This window comes from Syzygium oleosum, unplaced genomic scaffold (assembly GCF_021117445.2).
Source record: "Syzygium oleosum isolate NSW1041296 unplaced genomic scaffold, Sole_v2.1 Sole_v2.28, whole genome shotgun sequence".
NCBI classification, from domain to species: domain Eukaryota; kingdom Viridiplantae; phylum Streptophyta; class Magnoliopsida; order Myrtales; family Myrtaceae; genus Syzygium; species Syzygium oleosum.
This window is the reverse complement of record NW_026607512.1, coordinates 2,935,194-2,953,111: the sequence shown is the minus strand read 5'-3', so window position 1 is coordinate 2,953,111 and position 17,918 is coordinate 2,935,194. Positions and strand designations below refer to the sequence as shown.

Here is a 17,918-nt window from a genome sequence, read left to right as displayed (position 1 = left end):
CTTAATAATCATTCAAGTAATGTCACCAGCTAAACATCAAACAATGCAAACACGGAATTGCCTTGGGGTCAGCCTTTGATTTCCATGCGTTTCTATCACCCCCCATTCCTAAGGACTAAGATTCATTAATTGATGGTTAGTGATAATCGGTCACCATTTACATTCACAAAACGATGATCGATATCACTTAACCCCTAAAGTCGGTTTGAAGTGTTCTCGATAGGCTACCCGGCGAACAAGCATCGCGCCTAATCATTCATCCAACAAACACATGCGTAAGCAAGAAATTAAGCATGCAATTAGGCTAAGTGACCTTGTTTCTCAATCAAACATATAAGGGGAAGTGAGCCTCTTGTTCAGGTAAAGTTTATATTTCAAGCAAGTTCTATTCAAACCCAATTGGCTTATCAAATGAAGTCCGATTAACATGGTTCAAGTGTCATTAGAAAGCTTAAGACGTGGGATACAAAGTTCATGAAACCATTTCGACTTGTTCTTACCCTCGAAAAATGTGACTTAACCCAGATACCCCAGACTCTATTCGGTTTCAACCCATGATTTTTAAAAATACGTTAAAAATATCAAACAATGTCAAAAACATGTCAAATTTGATAGGGAGTTAGAAAAATATGTGCTAAACAACTTTAGTGTTTTGATATTTTTCTAAAAAACCCCTGATTTGCTCAATAATTCAGTTTTCATCCAGGGCTCAAATACAAAACAATTTTGAAGGCCAGACTGACGTTATCTGCAATTTCTACCAAATTGGCCTCGGAAACATTGCTATTAGGTCCCAAAATTTTCTAGTCTACAAATTAAGACCCTAATGAATAACTTTTAAGTTTTGAGTTTTTTGCAAAAACATGACCTCAAGTTTACCAAAATTGCAAAATATGTTCGGATGTTCAAAGAAGTAAATTTTCAGATCTGAGTGCAGAATCCAATCAGCACATTGATCAAACCTTTAAACATTAAAATGAGCCTCAATTTTAATAAAATTGATACCATTGGAAATCTTATTATCTCAGTTAAAACTTTCATGAGAACACATCTCAAAATTCGAAGCACAAAAAATCATAAAAATCGTAGAACAAGCAAAGGTCGGTCAGAAAATAATTTTCACAGAACTGAAATTTTCACTTTGTACACTAATTGTACTAATCAAATCAACATGGGATTTTATGAAATTTTTATACTGGAAAGATAAAGACATTGTCTAAAACTTTCATGAAGACACTTTCCCCATATCATGAGCACAAAAAATCATAAAAATCATGGAACCAGACAGGGGTGCGTTTGGTTCGGTATTTTGAAAGCCCCTTGGGGGAAATTTGGGGTGTTTGACAACCATTCCCCAAGGGACTTTGGGGTGAAAGCTGGCCTTAGGAAGACTGAAAGCTCAATGTTGGTAGAGAAGGCTGAAAGCTCAATGCTAGTCCCTACCAGCATTGAGCTTTCAGCAATTTCAGAATGCAGAAACCTTTTATTCATGAAATTTTGCCTTTTTTGCCCTAAAAAACTCATTAGAAATCCAAGTTTACCCCTTTTTAAAAAACAAAACCCTAGACAACCCTTAGCATATCTTCTACCCTTTTTCCTGCTCTAGACCACTCCCTCACGTCTGGTCCTTCTTCTTTACGTATGCTCTCTCTCAACGATGCCCGCTCGACGTTGTTCACTTGATCACGCTCTCTCTTGCGCTTGTGTGCTCCTTCGCTCGCTCGACTGCTCCTCCACGGGTTCAATTTCTCCTTCACTCGTTTTTGGGTTTTCTTTTTTGCCTTTTTTTAGGGTTGAAGTCGCTTGCTTTTGGGTGAATATGTGAGCTTGGTCCTTTTGGGGTTGCTGATTGTGCCCTCTGGATCTCGAGACCCCCAGTAAGATATGCGGTAATCCTCTCTTGGCCGTTTCGCCTCGATTTCTTTTGGTTGTTTTTGGTTAGTCTATGATGTATGATTATGACTTTTGTCTTGATTTATCATTGAGCTAAGTATTATTTTGTCTTTGTGAGAAATTTATGAAGTTGATTCTATTGGATTAGTTCAGTTTAGGATAGATGGTAAATTGGGATAACTAAAATAGATTTTTGTCCTTTTTGTGGCTCATTCCTTACTTTGAAATTTTCTCTGTGTTTTCTCGAATTGATGTAAATATGAAAAGCTTAGTTCGATCGATTTAACAGGGTCACTAGTTGTGTAATCTGAAACTACTAGTAAAAACTCAATGTTAATCACAATTCACAGCTCATCTCTCGAAATTGTCTCTGTTTGACCACTTTGTCGCTATGTTGGCATTTCTCATGCTGTTGGCATAATGTGGCTCCTAGTATTCATCGATCAATGTGAGAGAAAGGGATAGAGTCCAATTTGTCTTGCCATAGCATGTGATTCATCGGCACGAGTTGCTAGTTTGTGACAAGCCTTGCTTATCTAGGACACAAAATCTAGTAATTTGGGTTATCGATCTTGTAATGCATGACTCTCTACAACCTACTAGTCTTTGAACTTGAAAACTCTTTCTACAATATATTTCTACTATATATGCAGCGAATTAGTAGAAAAATGTATGATAAGCCTTAAGGTTGTGCTTGATTCAAGTTCTTGCTTCACCCTTGCTCATTCTAAAAAACAGGTTCCTTTTCTTGTCAAATTCTTGATTTTCTTTGTTCATCTCTGAAACTTAATTTGTTCTTTTGTGCCACAAATCTCTTGGACAAAGAAAATTTAGAGTCTACTTCACATCTTAGTATCTTTACAATCATCTTTAACTTTAATAATTACAAGACTAGTAACATACTACAATTTTGTGCAGGTCAGAGAAAGAAATTATTTCAACGTATGTAACTTTTGTAAGTTGTGTGTTGAACATTCTATGTTTTTATTAGCTTGTTCTCATTATTCGAATTTATTCATGTGATTTTACCGGTAGATGGCAAGTTCATCAAAGGAAAAGGCATTTTGGAGCACGGAAGACTAGTAACATACTACCATTTTATGTAGGTGTTACGCCGCAGACCCTAACGGGCTCGCGACACCCCTATGGCGGTCGTATCGAACGCGACGTCCCAGGACGCGTCGCCGACCCAAGCGAAATACCCACATGAGTACGCAAGCGGAAGGGAAATAAAACGACCCAGACAAAAGACAATGACAGAGGGATAGCACAAAACAATAATTTCATAACAATGGAAAGCAGTCAGACATTAGGCTCCTAGGGTTACATCCACCATCATCATCAAAAAGGGACAGGTGGTAGGGTAAGCTAGCTAGCTGCACAAAAAGGGCTCTACCAAAAAGCTTCTAAGCCCAGCACCCAAACGCTCCTACGGTGCCCAATCTGAATCAGACCCTGAAGACTCCGACTCCGTGTCAGAGTTGATCTCGATCGGCTCTTCCTCGTGCTCGGACTCCAAGGGCTTTGGCACGGGCTCTGGCTTAGGCTCAGATTCTTCAAATTCCTTCTCGAGCTCGGGACCCGCAGGCGCTACGGGTTCTGGTACGGGCTCGGGTTCGGGACCAGGGTTCTCTAGGGGATCTTCGGCGACCAGAATCTCACCGTCAGGAGCATACACATCCCCAGGCTCCTAATTCACGGCATCCTCGTTGCCGTGCTGTTGTTCCTCAAAACCCCGGATTGGGCCCATTAGCTCCAACCCATCACAATTGAACCAGGCCAGGTAAGTGTATCGCTGCAAGTCCTCTAAGCCCACATCTACCCAAACTGTAGTGAGGTGCCTAATGTAAGTCTGATTTGGACCTACCGGGTACTCAGTCTCCTCATGCACCGTATGCATAGGGACCCCAAAACGCCGAGGCAGCGGCATAATCAAGGTCGGGGTTGGGGATCTGAAATGATTTGCACTACAGCTAAGAGAATAAATCTCAATAAGCAGACAACCTATACCCCACCTAGACCAATGCGTACCCAGACGAGTCCCAGCATGCAATCTAGCAATCGGCATAATTAAAATTCTCATGCACACTTACCTCGCCTCAAATCACCTGCCAACTCCGCGCGTTAGTCAAATCACAATAATGCAATAATAGCTCAAGAACATATCATAAACACTCGAGCGTCATAACCACGTACATTCACCCAATTCAACCAAACACATTTCGCATGCGTGGCCGACCAACTATTCACAACCCGCTTCAACACGCCTCAGGTCCATTCTCACAACCCGCGTCAACACACCTCAGGCTCAGCCCTCCGATCAATCCGGGCTCAATCCCGCGTAACCACGTCTCAGGACATTTCTCTCGACCAGCGTAACCACGCCTCAAGTCATTTCTTACCTTTCTAGCCACACCACGGTAACCACGCCTCAAGCTGGCAGCCTTCTTATCAATCCGGGCTCAGTCCCGCGTAATTACGCCTCAGGACATTTCTCTCGACCCGCATAACCACGCCTCAGGTTAGCAGCCCTCCGATCAATCCGGGCTCAGTCTCGCGTAACCACGCCTCAGGACATTTCTCATGCACACACGCCACATCACAATTCGCCAATACCAATCTAACACGTCATACTATTCAAAACCAAGTCATGCTCACCACATTAGCCCACTAATTCGACCTTCAAGTCGGCCACATCCAAATGCCAATTTCACCCACAAACGCCACTACAATTCAGTCATTGAACCCACCTCGATTGATCACTAAAGTAGCACAAAATCACCACCACAATAAACCATAAAACAATCACATTCAATTAACTAATCCCTGTCTAATTTAATCACTAAACCAACACTAATCACTCCTAAACAAGTCTAATAATACCCAAAGTACTAAGTAGGGTTTAGAGAGTCACTTACCTAGGTTTTGGCCCAAGGAAAACCGGCAAGGGGCCAAAATGGCTCGGTAGAACAATGGCGGGCTCGGCGCGGCACGGGCGCAACGGCCACAGTGGCCGGCCACGGCTAGGTATAGCCCTCGGCTACGGCTCGGGACTCTCGGCCACGGCCGGGCGAGCGGCCAAAGCGAGCGGGCGACAGGCCGGGCAACGCCGGCGAGCGGGCGGGCGAGCGGCGGTGACGGGCAGGGCGGCGGCTAGGCGAGCTTGGCCACGGTGGGCGGCGGCCAAGCGAGTTTGGCCGGCAAACTGGGGCGGCGGTCGGATGGCGACAGCGAGCTGGCGATGACGGGGACGGCGACATCGACGGGCTCGGCCAGGTCAGCTGGGCTGGCGACCGGCGAGCTGGAGAGCAGCCGGCGACGGCGATGGCGACTAGGCAGGCGTGCGGCTCGGCTGGCTGGCGTGCGAGTTGGCCGGCGAGCTGGATGGCACGGCGGCAGCGACGGTGGTGGCGACAGGCAGCCGAGGCGGCGATCGGCGAAAAGGGAAGCTGGGGTAGTAATGGAGAGCCAGCGGCGGTCGGGGGCGGCACGGTGGCGTCACAGGTGGCTGGGCGAGGCCAGACGGGCTGGCTGGTGGCTCGGTGGAGCGGGCCGCGGTGGACGCGGCGGCGAGCTTGCAGCTGCTCACTCGAAGGGGAGGGGAAGGAAGGAGAAAGGCAGTCGGCCTAGGGGCGAACGGCGGGATGAACGGCGGCCCTGGCGGCTGGGCGAGCGACGGCGCAAGGCGGACGGCCGGCAAGCAGTGGCTGGGATGGGCGGCGGCGGGCAAAAGGGGAGCAGGGTAGCGGCAGCGAAGGGGAAGGAGGAGGAAGAAGAAAGGAAGAAAGAAGAAGAAGGAGAAGAAAAGAAAAAGGAGGAGAGAGAGAGAGTTTGCATGGGCCAGGTGGAGGAGGGGACGTACGCAGGGGGAGAGGACGCACGGGCAGAGGGGGAGAGAGAGAGAAAGAAAGAGTCAACCCATCGAGTGCGATCCAACGGCCCACGTTCAAACTCGAAGTCGATCCGACGCTTCACGAAAAACCCTAATTATAAATTAGGAAAAATGGCCAAAAACACTAACTGAAATACACTAAGCTGCGCATGGCAACCATTCTGTGCCCGGGAACATATTCTGGTCAGAAATGATTCTTTTTGATTCTGTGCCCGGGAACTGATTTTGAGCATTTAAAGGCGTTTGGTAACAGCCCAAAATTTCTATTCCTGAAATAGTAAAAGAACAGAAATGCATTTGGTAACGGCATAAAATTTCTTTTTATTAATTATATTTTAAAAACATTTTAAATATTTAAATATTTCTTTCTTTTCTTTTTTTCTTCTCCTCCTTCTTGGCCATGATCGGTAAAATATTTTTTAATTAATAATACTTTTATTAAAAAAAAATTATTTTTTTTGCCATGGCCGGTAAAAAATTTTCTTATAAATAATTTTTTTATTAAAATTTTTTTTTAAAAATATTGTTTTCTTTTTTTTTCGCCATGGCCTGGTCACTGGCCATGGCCGGTAAAATATTTTTTTATAAATATTTTTTTATTAATAATATTTTAATAAAAAAAAATTTTATTGAAATTTTTTTTATATTTTTTTGCCATGGCCTGGTCGCTGGCCATGGCTGGTAAAATATTTTTTTATAAATAATTTTTTTATTAATAATATTTTAATAAAAAATATTTTTATTGAAAATATATTTTTTTTTCGCCATGGTCTGGTCGCTGGTCATGGCTGGTAAAATATTTTTTTATAAATAAATTTTTTTATTAATAATATTATAATAAAAAATATTTTATTGAAAATATTTTTTTATTTTTTTCGCCATGGCCTGGTCGCTGGCCATGGCCGGTAAATTTTTTTTTATTAATAATATTGTTTTTATTTTTTTTCGCCATGGCCGGTAAAAAATTTTTTTATTAATAATATTTTTTTTATTTTTTTCGCCATGGCCTGGTCGCTGGCCTGGCCAGTAAATTTTTTTATTAATAAAATTTTTTATTAAAATATTTTAATCTCGCGATATCTAGGCGAGGTGGCCTCGCGCGGACATTAGAAGCTATATTAAAAATCAACAAAAAGAAGAAGAAAAAAAAAACTGATTCTCATTTTTGTTCCCAGAATCAAGAAGCTACTTTTTTTTATTCTTGATTCTACTCCAAAACTGATTTTGGGCACAAATTTGCAAGAATTTGTGCCCAGAATCAAAAAATTAAACAAACGGATTTATATTCCCAAACTGATTCTGGGAACAAAAGAACAGAATCAAATACTATTTGGTAAGTTGCCATGCGCAGCCTAAGAAGGAGGTCTACTAGTCCAAATTCGCACCCGGTCCAAGTTTCACTTTTCGCTAATTCCGGGCAATATCAACGCTGGCCACAATAATATCAACACCATCCAATTAAATTCGTCACGAAACTCTGAGAAATTCGACACCAAAGTTCGGACTCTAAAGTAGCGAATGATAACCGTTCTGTTCCGGAATGAGTTCCTGAAACAGAAATAGATTTTTCTATTTCTGGTTCCAGGATGAGTTTTTGAGGAAAAAAACCAGTTTGATAACGACCAAAAATTTCTATTTCTAGAACAGAAACCCGTTTGATAACAGCACAAAATTTCTATTTCCTGAAACAAAAATCCGTTTGATAAACAACAGAAAATTCTATTTCCAGCAACATAAATCCATTTTTTTAGAAATGGAATAAAAATAATTAAAAAATCCGAAAAATTCATAAAAATCTCAAAAAAAAATTCAAGAAAATCCAAAAAAATTGAAAATTTCCGGAAAAAATCATCAAAATGTCGAGAAAATTAAAAAAAAAAATTCAGATTTCAGGAAAATAGGAAATTTGTTGAATTTTTTCAAAAAAAAATCAAGAAATCAAAATTTTCAAAACTTCACAGAATTGCTTAGAATACCTGTAGCCACCTACTTTGAGTAAAATTTAAATTTTCTGAGGTGCCCAAAAAAAAAATAAAAGATTTCAAAATTTCACAAAATGGCTTAAAATACCTGTGGCCACCCACTTTTTGAGTAAATTTTAATTTTTTTGAGATGCCCAAAAAAAATTTTAAAAAAATTAAAAATTTCAAAACTTCACAGAATGGCTTAGAATACCTGTGGCCAACCATTTCGAGAGAAATTTAATTTTTTTAAGATTTCCAAAAAAATAAAAAAATTAGAAATTTCAAAACTTCATAGAATGGCTTATAGAATACATGTGGCCACCCACTTTGAGCGAAATTTAAATTTTTTTAGGTTCCGAAAAAAAAATAAAAAGTGAAAAATTTCAAAACTTCATAGAATGTCTTATAGAATACCTGTGACCACCCGCTTTAAGCGAAATTTAAATTTTTTTAGGTGCCAAAAAAAAATATAAAAAAAAATGAAAAATTTCAAAACTTCACAGAATGGCTTAGAATATCTGTGGTCACCCACTTTGAGCGAAATTTAAATTTTTTTAGGTACAAAAAAAAATCAAAAATTTCAAAACTTCACGTAATGGCTTAGAATACTTCTAGCCACTCACTTTGAATGAAATTTTAAATTTTTGAGGTGCACAAATGGTATTTTTGATTTTTTGCACGCTCACCTCACCTCCCATCTTTGTCCCCTTCTTTATTATATAATAATGGCGAACGTCTTTGGCCCGTTGCCCCTTCTTTTTCCACGGAAATTTCTAAATTGGACAAATAGCGTGCATCTCCTCCTCTTTGTTTTTTTTTTTAACCACTTAATGTTGTAAACATAAACACGTTGTAAAACAATTTATGACATGTGTTTTCGTCGTTACGACGGTGCTTGCTAATGCTGTGTAAGGTGGCATCGGGGGAGCACCATAATCATCTACGGTGCGACTTTCTCTTTTACATCTTGCACTTAACCACAATGTATGGATACTTAACCACGATGGCCCGTCCTAAAGTCGGTACGGTAGGATTATGCGTAAAAATGCCCCGACATTTTGGCGAAACTTTTTGATTACCAATACTTATTTCCGTTCCTCTTTTAGTTTCTTACTCCCTTAACTGGTAGACAACAGTTGACCAAAAGAAATGGTAGACAACACGTGTCACAGGGCGAATGGTATTGGAATATACGTACGTGGTACATTGGATGGACCCAGTATTTTCTCCTTGTCTGATATCAAGTCAATTACATGTTATCACATTTTAAAAAGAACCTTTTCTCTTTTGACCCCGGGAAGCCATCCGCCCAAAAGTTCATCAACGTCATAAGCACGTGTTCCGAAGACAAGAAGAAACCATCCTAAAAGATTAAGTCAACTGAATGTGCATGCTTGGAATAAGCGTACTTTTACTATATTGCGCCGTGTCTCTAACAAATTCAATCTATGCAGCCATCGGCCCATATAGTCACCTTCCACACTCAGTTCCATTGAGCCCGGCCGATCTACAACTCAGGAAACATAAGCCTTACCAGAGTGTCCTCATTTGATTACAATGTGATACTTGAAAGGCCTGCTCAGTTTCGATCCAGTTTATATTAACTAGGATGGCCAAACACAAAACTAAGATAAACTCTTTTAAGAAAAAAAAAACTCCACTTATATAAATCAAAAGAATGTCCTAATCCACTTGAATACATTGCTATCAACAATGACAGATCCCATTGACATTGGGAAAAATCATCAAGAAAATGGCCTCAAGCACCAGGCTACAAGCTCGAAACATGATCAGAAGCAACATCCGACCGGATCCCGGAATTCTCGACATTAAACGCAAAAGACTCTGCCAACTCAACGGCATTCTGGACCCTAAGCCGGGTGCCCTGTTGCCCGACAACTGTGGATGCAACCCTTGCAGCTAAGGCGCTATGCCTTTCAGATCAGATGCACCCCGCAAAATCCCATACAAGACACCCGAGGCGTACGCGTCCCCAGCTCCACAAGTATCCACCGGGATGCTTGGGGAAGGAGGGATATAGATTGCTTCTCCCTTCACACCGAAATAAGAGCCCCGGGGGCCATCTGTAACCGAGACTAGTGGGACAAAATGGCTCAGGTACCTTGTAGCTGAGACAGGACTTTCCTTTGAGGAAAAGTGACAAAAAGCTCGAGCTTCTTCACTATTTGCAAACACGATATCTGCATACTCTCCAACAACTTCCCTACATGGAGATGTCCGCATCTATATCAGGCACTAAGGATAGAATGTGCCAAACAAAGAAACACATTTAGCCAGTTTACCTAATCTACCATGACCACTGATGATTAGATTTCATATAAAACGCTACTTAATTGGCAACAAGCTCAAAATTGGGGGGGAAGTTGCTCCGACAGTTCCTCAGTCCTTAGTTGTTGGAAAAGAAAGTTCCTCCGACTCCCTCAAGAAGGATGGGAAACTGTCTGTATGGAAAACCCAAAAACAACTAAAAGGACGAGCAAATACGAACAGCTTTCATGGGTACACTCTTCAAACATAAGATGCCAGAAAAATTTCAAGATAGCTAATAGAAGGTCAATAAAGCAAGTGAATTTACCAGAAATCATCGTAGTGATTCTCAATGCATGATCCATCAGAGGCAGTTATTGCAACTAAAGCACCACCCCTGCGTGCTACTTCACATGCTTTTACCATGGTTTTGATGGTATCTGGGAGTTCAAATAAATAACCTTCAACGATGAGGACATTTGTTTTGGAAACCATGCCAGCCAAGGATGAATCATAGTTAACAGAGGACGATGTGCCCTGACCACATAAAAAGAAAGGCAATAGTAAAGGAGCGATTTACCATCAGCAGCACAAAACGAGATCCAAATCCAGGAAATAGCTCTAAACAGTACATGGAACACTACGCAGGATAAATAAGACAACTTTACAAGGCCCTTCCAAAGCTCATACAAGTTAGATTTCTGCCAGCTGAAATCCTAAACTCAAAAATCCATCTTCTGATGATTCGACAGCAAAAGGAAAAGACCCTGCACAAAATGAATAGCACCATACTTTGGATGCTCATGGTTTTGGCCAGTGCCCACAATCTCCAGAACAACAAACAGGCTATTCCCTTATGCCTTAGTTACGTGTCATCTCAAAAACAAAATTATTCTTCTTGAAGTAGTGCTGCATAGTAGATTATGCCTCATCTTAATAGATCTTACAACTAAGACTCAACCCATCAAAAAAAGGGGGAAAAAACCTCCATGGAAATGGTGAAATGCTGGCGGTCGACCTCGCCATGGCCGCCGGTCGACCTCGCCGTCGCCTAGATCTAGGCGACGGCGAACTCGACCGGCGGCCATGGCGAGGCCGAAGCTGACCCCCCCTAATCACGGCGACTTCCAAATCCAGAAAAGAGAGAGATGAGAGGAGATCCAGCGCAGGATCGGAGCTTATGTGGAGCAGGAGCGAGCGAGCGAGCGGCCCTGGCTTCCTCTCGGCCGGAGCGAGCGAGCGAGCGGCCCTGGCTTCCTCTCGACGGTGACAGAGAGAGAGTATAAAGAGAGACGGGCTTCTAGATCAGAGAGATGAGAGGAGACGAGAGACAGACATGTTTTTTTAAGAAATGATTCTGACCTTTGTTCCTCAGAAATGGTTCTGAGTTTTGTTCAAGAAATGAAAAACCAACTTTTTTTTGGTTCTGATTTCTGGTTCAGAATCGGTTCTGGACCAAAAACTTGTCCCATAAATAGAAAAATGAAATTGCGTTAACAAACGGGTTTCTGGTCTAAAACTGATTCTGGGAACAAAAAACTAGTTCTGGACTGAATCAGAATGGTTATCATGCGGTACCTAAATAACGGCCAAATTCGATTGAGTGCGATTTTAGCGAAATCTCAAATTTAAAAAAAAATAACCCGAGAGTGTTCAGTTCCGGGCGAAATCTTACTATAAGCACACTGACGAAATACACGTTTTATAAATTTCAAAAATGGGTCAAAATTCGGAATGTCACAGTAGGTCAGAGAAAGAAATTATTTCAACGTATGTAACTTTTATAAGTTGTGCGTTGAACATTCTATATTTTTATTAGCTTATTCTCATCATTCGAATTTGTTTATGTGACTTTACCGGCAGATGGCAAGTTCATCAAAGGAAAAAGGCATTTTGGAGCCCGAAAGACTAGTAACATACTACCATTTTGTGTAGGTTAGAGAAAGAAATTATGTCAACGTATGTAACTTTTGTAAGTTGTGCATTGAACATTCTATATGTTTATTAACTTATTCTTATCATTCGAAATTTGTTCATGTTACTTTACCAATAGATGGCAAGTTCATCAAAGGAAATACATTTTAAAACCCGGAAGACTAGTAACATACTACCATTTTGTGTAAGTCAGAGAAAAAAATTATTTCAACGTATGTAACTTTTGTAAGTTGTGCGTTGAACATTCTATGTTTCTGTTAGCTTATTCTCATCATTCGAATTTGTTCATGTCACTTTACTAGTAGATATCAAAAGGAAAAAATATTTTGGAGCTCGGAAGATGTAGAAACCTTTTGTAAGTTGTGCGTTGAACAAATTGATAATGACAATCGTCCTGCAAACGAAAAAAGGGATGGATGGACAATCATAATTAAGAGGTTTGAGGACCTAAGGGACAAAAAGTATGATAAAAGTCAAATGAATAGTAAGATAAATTTAAGGAAGAATGGAAAAGATGGAGGACATTGGTTTTGAAGGAAATGGGATTAGCGTGGGATCCAAAAAAGAATATACGATTGATGCAAGCAATGAATGGTGGGAGAAAAAAATTAAGGTTTTTTCCCCTTCTTTTGTTTTTTTTTAAGTTAATATTTTACGATACACCTCACGAGCATGTTTATCATAACAGGAAAATCCCAAGGTTAGAGTTTTTAAAATGAAAGGCATATATCCGGATCTTCAAGTTTTGTTAGATAGAATGTTTGGAGATACAGTAGCTACTCGAAATGTCACATGGAATCCTACACAAGGTTTATGTGTTGATGAGGATATTATGGTCACGCAACTTGATATTAATGATTGTGCAGGATTTACTGATAATGATATAGAGTGTAATGTAGGTGAAAAGATTGTTCAACGGGCTTAAAGCCATAAAAGAAGACAATCTCAATTAAAGAAACAAAAGAAAATTACCACAGCCGCTAAGCTAGCAACGCAAATAGACAGAATTTATTCAACTATTGAAAGTAGGAGCCATGTGAGGGGGTTTAACCCTTACAAGGAAATCATAGAAATGTTGAAAGCCATAACTGAGATTAAACAAGACGAAGAGTTTTACAATTTTGCGCTATATCATTTAGCAGAAAAGAAAGACAATAAGCAAATCTTCATGAACATGGATGGCGATCAAGAAAATATCAAGTGGATCAAGTATAAGTTCGTTAGCTACTCATTGTAATGTGAGATCGATTTTGTAACGCCCCCACCTCGGGGTTATTCATGTGACGTCCCGTTCATTATTATCTTTCGTTACACACAAGCGGAAGCATAATTTCGGGACAATCACATTCAATACACACAGCGGAATAAGACAAGAAGCATCATGAGCAAACCTTATATTTACAATGCATGCAAACATGTTTTAACAAGCCCGTTCTTTTGGGTCATGGTAATTATCACATATTTTCATAGCCGACTATGAATAGCAAAACTTGACTTGGGTTATCCTATACCCACTACGGCTTCTCGCTCCTCGCTTCTTCACCTCCACCCCGGTCCCGTCCGCCTGACCATCTCACATCCCATCCGTGGCTTTATCCCGGAGCCGGCCCGCCCACACTGCCAAAGCACCGTTGAACCCCCATAGGGATCCAACCCATTCTCCGTCCGCATAGCGATACCACGCCACGTACGGATGAGGCACCAAGTCCGTTAGGCCCTCATCGAACATCACAAGCGTCGTGATTCGGTGGTAGGCGCGGTCTTCTCTGACATCTATCACGGTGAGCACTTCGGATCTCTGCTCCACGAGATTGCCAATGTGGGCTGGGGGAGATACCATCCTACGGACCTGAAAAAGGGAAACAATGAGGAATGAGTCGGGGAGACTCAGCAAGTGAAAATACTAATATCAAGTGAGGATATATTGATAGCCGTTAACATAAGTCGGCCCTTACCGCACCCACATCGATGGCAGATCAATAGCAAAGTTCAAACAAGAGAACATCACGCATGGCCACATCATATACACTTTACCAACCAAGGCTCGGTTCTATCTCAAAATAACATCAAACATGAAACATGATTAAATCGAGAAAATGAACCAATTACGACCAACCAAACGACCGAGAAATGGTCCAAGCAAATCACGTCACAACGCATCTCAACATCCTTTCCCGATATTAGGGAATTCACTTACTCAACAACCACTAGAACACGAGATATTGAAGGAAGAAAGTGGCTGGTAGCTTGGCTTGAGCAAGGAACAAGCTTGATTTCGGGAAAAACAGGGCCTCGAGCGCGTATCGGGTGTTACTTCCTAGTTGGCCAAACGAGCAAGGAGAAAGAACAAGGTTGGCTTGTGTGTTTCTTTGGGCGTGAATGAGGAACAAGGAAGCAAGAAGGCAAGAAAAGTGGCTGGTTTTTGTGTGGGGACTTCACGTAAGAAGGCTTCTTGCTTCTTTATAGCCAAATAGGCTTGGAGAAGAAGCCAAGCATTAATGTGCATTAGTGCACAATAGTCAAAAGTCATGATGTATAGCAATTAAGGGCATTAAATTGGATCTTATCCCTTGGCTTCTCTCTCTCTCTCTCTCTCTCTCTCTCTCTCTCTCTCTCTCTCTCTCTCTCTCTCTCTCTCTCTCTCTCTCTCTCTCTCTCTCTCTCTCTCTCTCTCTCTCTCGACTTCCCCTTGGCTTGGCCGAATGGCCTTGCCTTGTGCCCCATACTGATAGAGCCTCCAAAGTCTAAGGTCATTTATGCTTGTCATCATGAAATAGGGCTTCTAAGTCAAGGGCCATTTAATGGCATTAATGAAACTTAATGATGGAAGCTTGAAGGAGAAGCTTTGACCATGTCAAAGCCTTATCTTCTAGTTTCTTCCCAACAAAACAAACGCGGAGCCTATTTTGGCCTACTAGAAATGTCGGTTCGGCTCACAATAACTCAGCACCATCGGGTTGCACAATAACAACTAATCGACACTTAAGTCGCAAACCAGCATCATAATCAATTCCATGATTTCCGAGGGTTTTCCACGACAAAACATGTATAATAATCTCGTTCAACCCGAGGTTCGGCACGGGAATGTCCTCAAATATCACCAAAATACATCAAGTCGAGATTCTAACGTTCTCATATAGAAATTGAAAAATCTTTGAAATCTGACAAAACCGGACAGCTTTATACTGTTCACGAAATTGGTCTTGAAAACATAGTAAATGGACTCCAAAAATTCTCAAATTTGAATATGTCATAAACAAGGCCTTAAAAAACATTTTTCATGAAGAACACGAAATCTGAATCTCTCTGAAAACACCATTTTAGTAGCTCAAAGTCAGACTAAAAACAGTTCGTTGGAGCAGAATTCTTGTTTCTCAAAGTAAGCTCTGTCCAGAATCCAAATCATCTTGAAAAATTCCCAAATTTATATACGTTATAAAAAAGGAAGTTCTCAACAACTTTTACGAAGGAAACTTTTCCAAAATCATCCCAGAAAAGCTTGTAGAAAATAAAGGAAGGGTGAACATCACCGAAATACCCATTCTGGGCAGTTTTATACGGTCCGAAAATCAGGCCATCGTACCACTCATATCAAGTCCAAAAATTATGAAATTAAAGTATGTAAAACTTCAAGATGTTTGGAGAAACTTTCAAGAAGGAAGTATTTAGAAATTCGGATCACAAAAGTCTCCCCAAAAATAACAAAATGAAGGGGTACAAAGGATCCAAAACTGGGTTTTCCAAAACAAGAGTAAAAATTTGGTTCCAATTGAAAAACTACCAAACTTAAACCATAGCCATTTCCCAGGGACTGAAATTGAGGATGTTACAATTCTTCCCCTCTAAAAGAATTTCGTCCTCGAAATTTAAAACGTACCTGGGATTTAACTTACCTTTCCTTCCGAAGTGTGACACACCCCTCATTAGTGACACCTTCAGAAAGACATAGTCGCCTACCTGAAACTTAAGCGGTTTCTGGCGCTTGTCGGCCTAATTCTTTTACCGACTTGTGCCATCCTAAGTTTTTCTCTACTTATCTGGACAGCATCTAAGGTGAGTTGGACTAGCTCTGGACCCGTGACCTTCTTTTCCCGACCTCGTTCCAACAGACTGGAGTTCTGCAAGCTCGACCGTATAATGCCTCGAATGGTGCCATCTTGATGCTTTGCTGATAACCGTTATTACAGTTGGATTCTACCTTCCTTTCTGAAGGTAGCCCTGTTTAGCTTTTTCGGAAAACATCGAAAATTTTCTTTATGGAAAATCTTCTAGCTTTGGCTTCCCACGCTTCCGCTGCGCCACTCTGATTTATCTTTTACCATCCTTTAATATTTCTTATGCTTGCTTGCTTGGATTTTTCAGTACATTGAAACGTCTTACATAAATACTATGATAAAACAGTACAAGTACAGTTTCAGTCACCCGATTTATCAAGTCTCCGTAATAACATTCTTGGAGTTTTCCGCTTCCTCTTGAGTAATGGCATAAATCCTTCCTTGAGCTGGAGGATGATTATCATGCGGTGGAACTTTGTTTTGTTGCATCACTTGTGGTTGCTATGACTGCTTCACTTTCTGTCGTTGCAGGCAATCCTTTATGCGGTGGCCTTGTTGACCACAGCCGAAACATGCTCCCGTTTGTTTTGGACACGGAGCATTTCCATGAAACCTTCCGCAAGTATGGCATGCATCGCCTGCAGTGGAAATTGGCCTCTGATTTTTTATCTTCTTGTTGGGAGTGGAGAAACGGTTTTCTCCCGACATCGGTCTTTTGTCATGATGCTGGTTGGATTGAGATGTCGGATGATAGGGCTTTCCTTGGTTAGTCGCAGTGGCAGCTCGTTCCAGGGACTCTTTCTCCACCAGCTGGGCTCGTTCATACAGCTCATTGTAATCCTTGAGGTTCAGCGGCACCAACTGTCTCCGGATGTCTGGGTTCAAACCATCTCGGAATCTTTTTGCCCTTTCCACTGGATCTTCAATAAATTTAAGGGCGTACCTCGACAATTGAGCGAACCTTGCTTCGTACTGGTCCACTGTCATGTTGTTCTGCTGAAGTTGCAAGAATTCCTTCATCTTTCGGTCACGAGCACATTCGGAAAAATACTTTCCATTGAATGCTTCAACGAAAGTATTCCAGTTGACAGCAGCATTTTCTGGGAACACGATTTCCTTGGTCGCTTTCCACCAATAGCTGGCATTACCTTGCAGTTGATAGGCTGCTAAGGTAACTTTCTCTTCCTCAGAACATCTCAAAAGCTCAAATGCCTTTTGGAGTTCATCGATCCAGGATTCCGCTTCTTCGGGATCTCCAGTTCCGATAAACTTCGGGGGTTGGAGCTTCAGGAATTGCTCGACCAATCCGTGCATCGTACGGCCACCATTTCCATTTCCATTTCTATTTGCTGCCACATTCTCAGCATTAGGCATTCGTTGTTGGGCCTGCTGTCCCAACAATTCTCCCACAGTCGCTAGAGCCTGCAGAATTCCGTCTATTCGAGGGTCTTGATTTGACTTCCCCTTCGAGGTCGAGGTCGAGGTCGGGTTCCGAGCACTCATATTGGTATTATAAGGGGTCTTTCTACAACACAAGAATAGGTCAGTGGTCACAAACAAATATTAGTACACAACCTATTCAACCACAATCAATCATTCACATGCGCAGGGGTGTTTCCTAGCTAACTACCCCAACTTCAAAGCACCTTATCACTCCAGGTCTTTATTTCCGCTTGGATTTCAGAATCGTTCTCCCCCATTCAGTGTATAGTTCGGTTTCTTCCTCTCTTACCCATCATCCTAGAAGCCTGCCAGGAGTCGCACCTTGTTCAGGTCTTCAACCCCGGCGACCACTCTTACTAGAAGCCGCACCTTGATCAGGCCTCATGCCCCGGCGTCCACTTCATAGCCAAGAGCCGTTCTTTGATCAGGTTCTATCTCGGCGACCACTCCCCGCTCTCATCGGAATGG

The 17,918-nt window shown here is 41.5% G+C and overlaps 1 protein-coding gene and 1 pseudogene across 1 annotated transcript; both read right to left on the bottom strand.

Moving 5' to 3' along the window:
- Window positions 1-9,387: 9,387 nt before the first annotated feature.
- On the bottom strand, window positions 9,388-10,593 carry LOC115666915 (uncharacterized; annotated as a pseudogene).
- A 5,915-nt stretch (window positions 10,594-16,508) lies between these two features.
- On the bottom strand, window positions 16,509-17,510 carry LOC115675261 (uncharacterized). The gene has a single exon (XM_030597861.2). It carries the CDS (start codon window positions 17,508-17,510, stop codon window positions 16,509-16,511), a length of 1,002 nt encoding a protein of 333 aa, XP_030453721.2.
- Between the last annotated feature and the right edge of the window lie 408 nt (window positions 17,511-17,918).